The sequence below is a fragment of the Orycteropus afer genome, unplaced genomic scaffold, assembly GCF_000298275.1.
Source record: "Orycteropus afer afer isolate SDZICR_OR568_19922 unplaced genomic scaffold, OryAfe1.0 scaffold00176, whole genome shotgun sequence".
NCBI classification, from domain to species: Eukaryota; Metazoa; Chordata; class Mammalia; order Tubulidentata; family Orycteropodidae; genus Orycteropus; species Orycteropus afer.
This window is the reverse complement of record NW_006921763.1, coordinates 614,753-616,001: the sequence shown is the minus strand read 5'-3', so window position 1 is coordinate 616,001 and position 1,249 is coordinate 614,753. Positions and strand designations below refer to the sequence as shown.

At 36.3% G+C, this 1,249-nt stretch overlaps 1 protein-coding gene across 1 annotated transcript in view; it reads left to right on the top strand.

The window, feature by feature from the left end:
• UGDH (UDP-glucose 6-dehydrogenase) overlaps positions 1 to 1,249 on the top strand; it is a 64,540-nt gene that overhangs the window by 28,467 nt on the left and 34,824 nt on the right. Inside the window, exons 4-5 of the mRNA XM_007947171.2 lie at positions 4 to 147; positions 612 to 759. Coding sequence (XP_007945362.2) covers positions 4 to 147; positions 612 to 759 — 292 coding nt within the window. The remainder of the gene's footprint in view (positions 1 to 3; positions 148 to 611; positions 760 to 1,249) is intronic.

The following is a 1,249-nucleotide window of genomic DNA, read 5'->3' as shown; positions in this document are numbered from 1 at the left end:
AAGAACCCGGACCGAGTACTGATTGGAGGGGATGAAACCCCAGAGGGCCAGAGTGCTGTGCAGGCACTGTGTGCTGTATATGAGCACTGGGTTCCCAGAGAAAAGATCCTCACCACTAACACTTGGTCTTCAGAGCTTTCCAAACTGGTTGGTACATAGCGTTCACCTTTCTATTAAATTTAAAGCCAAGTACTTATTTACTGTAAACCAATATGCTGTGTACGTTACTTTCTTAACATTAATAAAAGATGATGCTTTTGAAGACTATCTTCTTATACTTTCAAACTAGGGAATAATTTTCAAAAGGTGAATCAAATATCAGTATATAAAATATTCTGGGAAATGCTAAAATTTTAATGAAGTTTAAGGTAAAATGGAAAGTACATTAAAATAATAATTTGTTTTTTATCACTAATTTCCTTCTTTCTGTTTTTTCTCATTTAAAACATGTTCCCTTACAAACCCATCCAGTGGCTCCTCAAATTTGAATTCATCAGTATCTTTTACATCTCCCTCAGTAATTTCCACCATCTTAGTGAAATATAACTTAAACGTATAAAATTGCAATTTTAGCTCATCATATCTTGCTTTTTCTTTCTTTCTTTTTTAAGGCAGCAAATGCTTTTCTTGCCCAGAGAATCAGCAGCATTAACTCTATAAGTGCCCTGTGTGAAGCAACAGGAGCTGATGTAGAAGAGGTAGCAACAGCCATTGGAATGGACCAGAGGATTGGAAATAAGTTTCTGAAAGCCAGTGTTGGTAAACTGAATTTTCTTTTTCTTAAAAAAAAGTTGGTTTGTTTAGATGGTTTGTCCTCAATTTTTAAAAAGTCTTAACTTAATACCCTTTAAAGAAATGATTCTATTGTACATGTGGCCTTCAGCCTACCAGGGGCTTCCTCAGTGGGGCAATAGTTACTTGATTGTTTAATAATTACTAATTAGGTGGGATAAACATACATCAGTATTTTAGGAGGAAAAATTAGCATTTAGTTAGAACATTTAGGAATAATAGATTTGGGAGATCATATGTGACCTAAGTAACAGATTATTTAAGCAAGTAGGAAAAAATTTCTGTTCTGGTTCCCTAGTGCTGCTCTGACAAGACTATACCACAAATGGGATGGCTTGAACAAACAGGCATTTATTCTCTTACAGTTTGGAAGCTTTAAGTCTGAGTTCAGAGTGCCAAGCTCTAGGGGCTAGGTGAAAGCCCCTCGACCTTGGACTTCAGCTCCACCTCCTGCTCC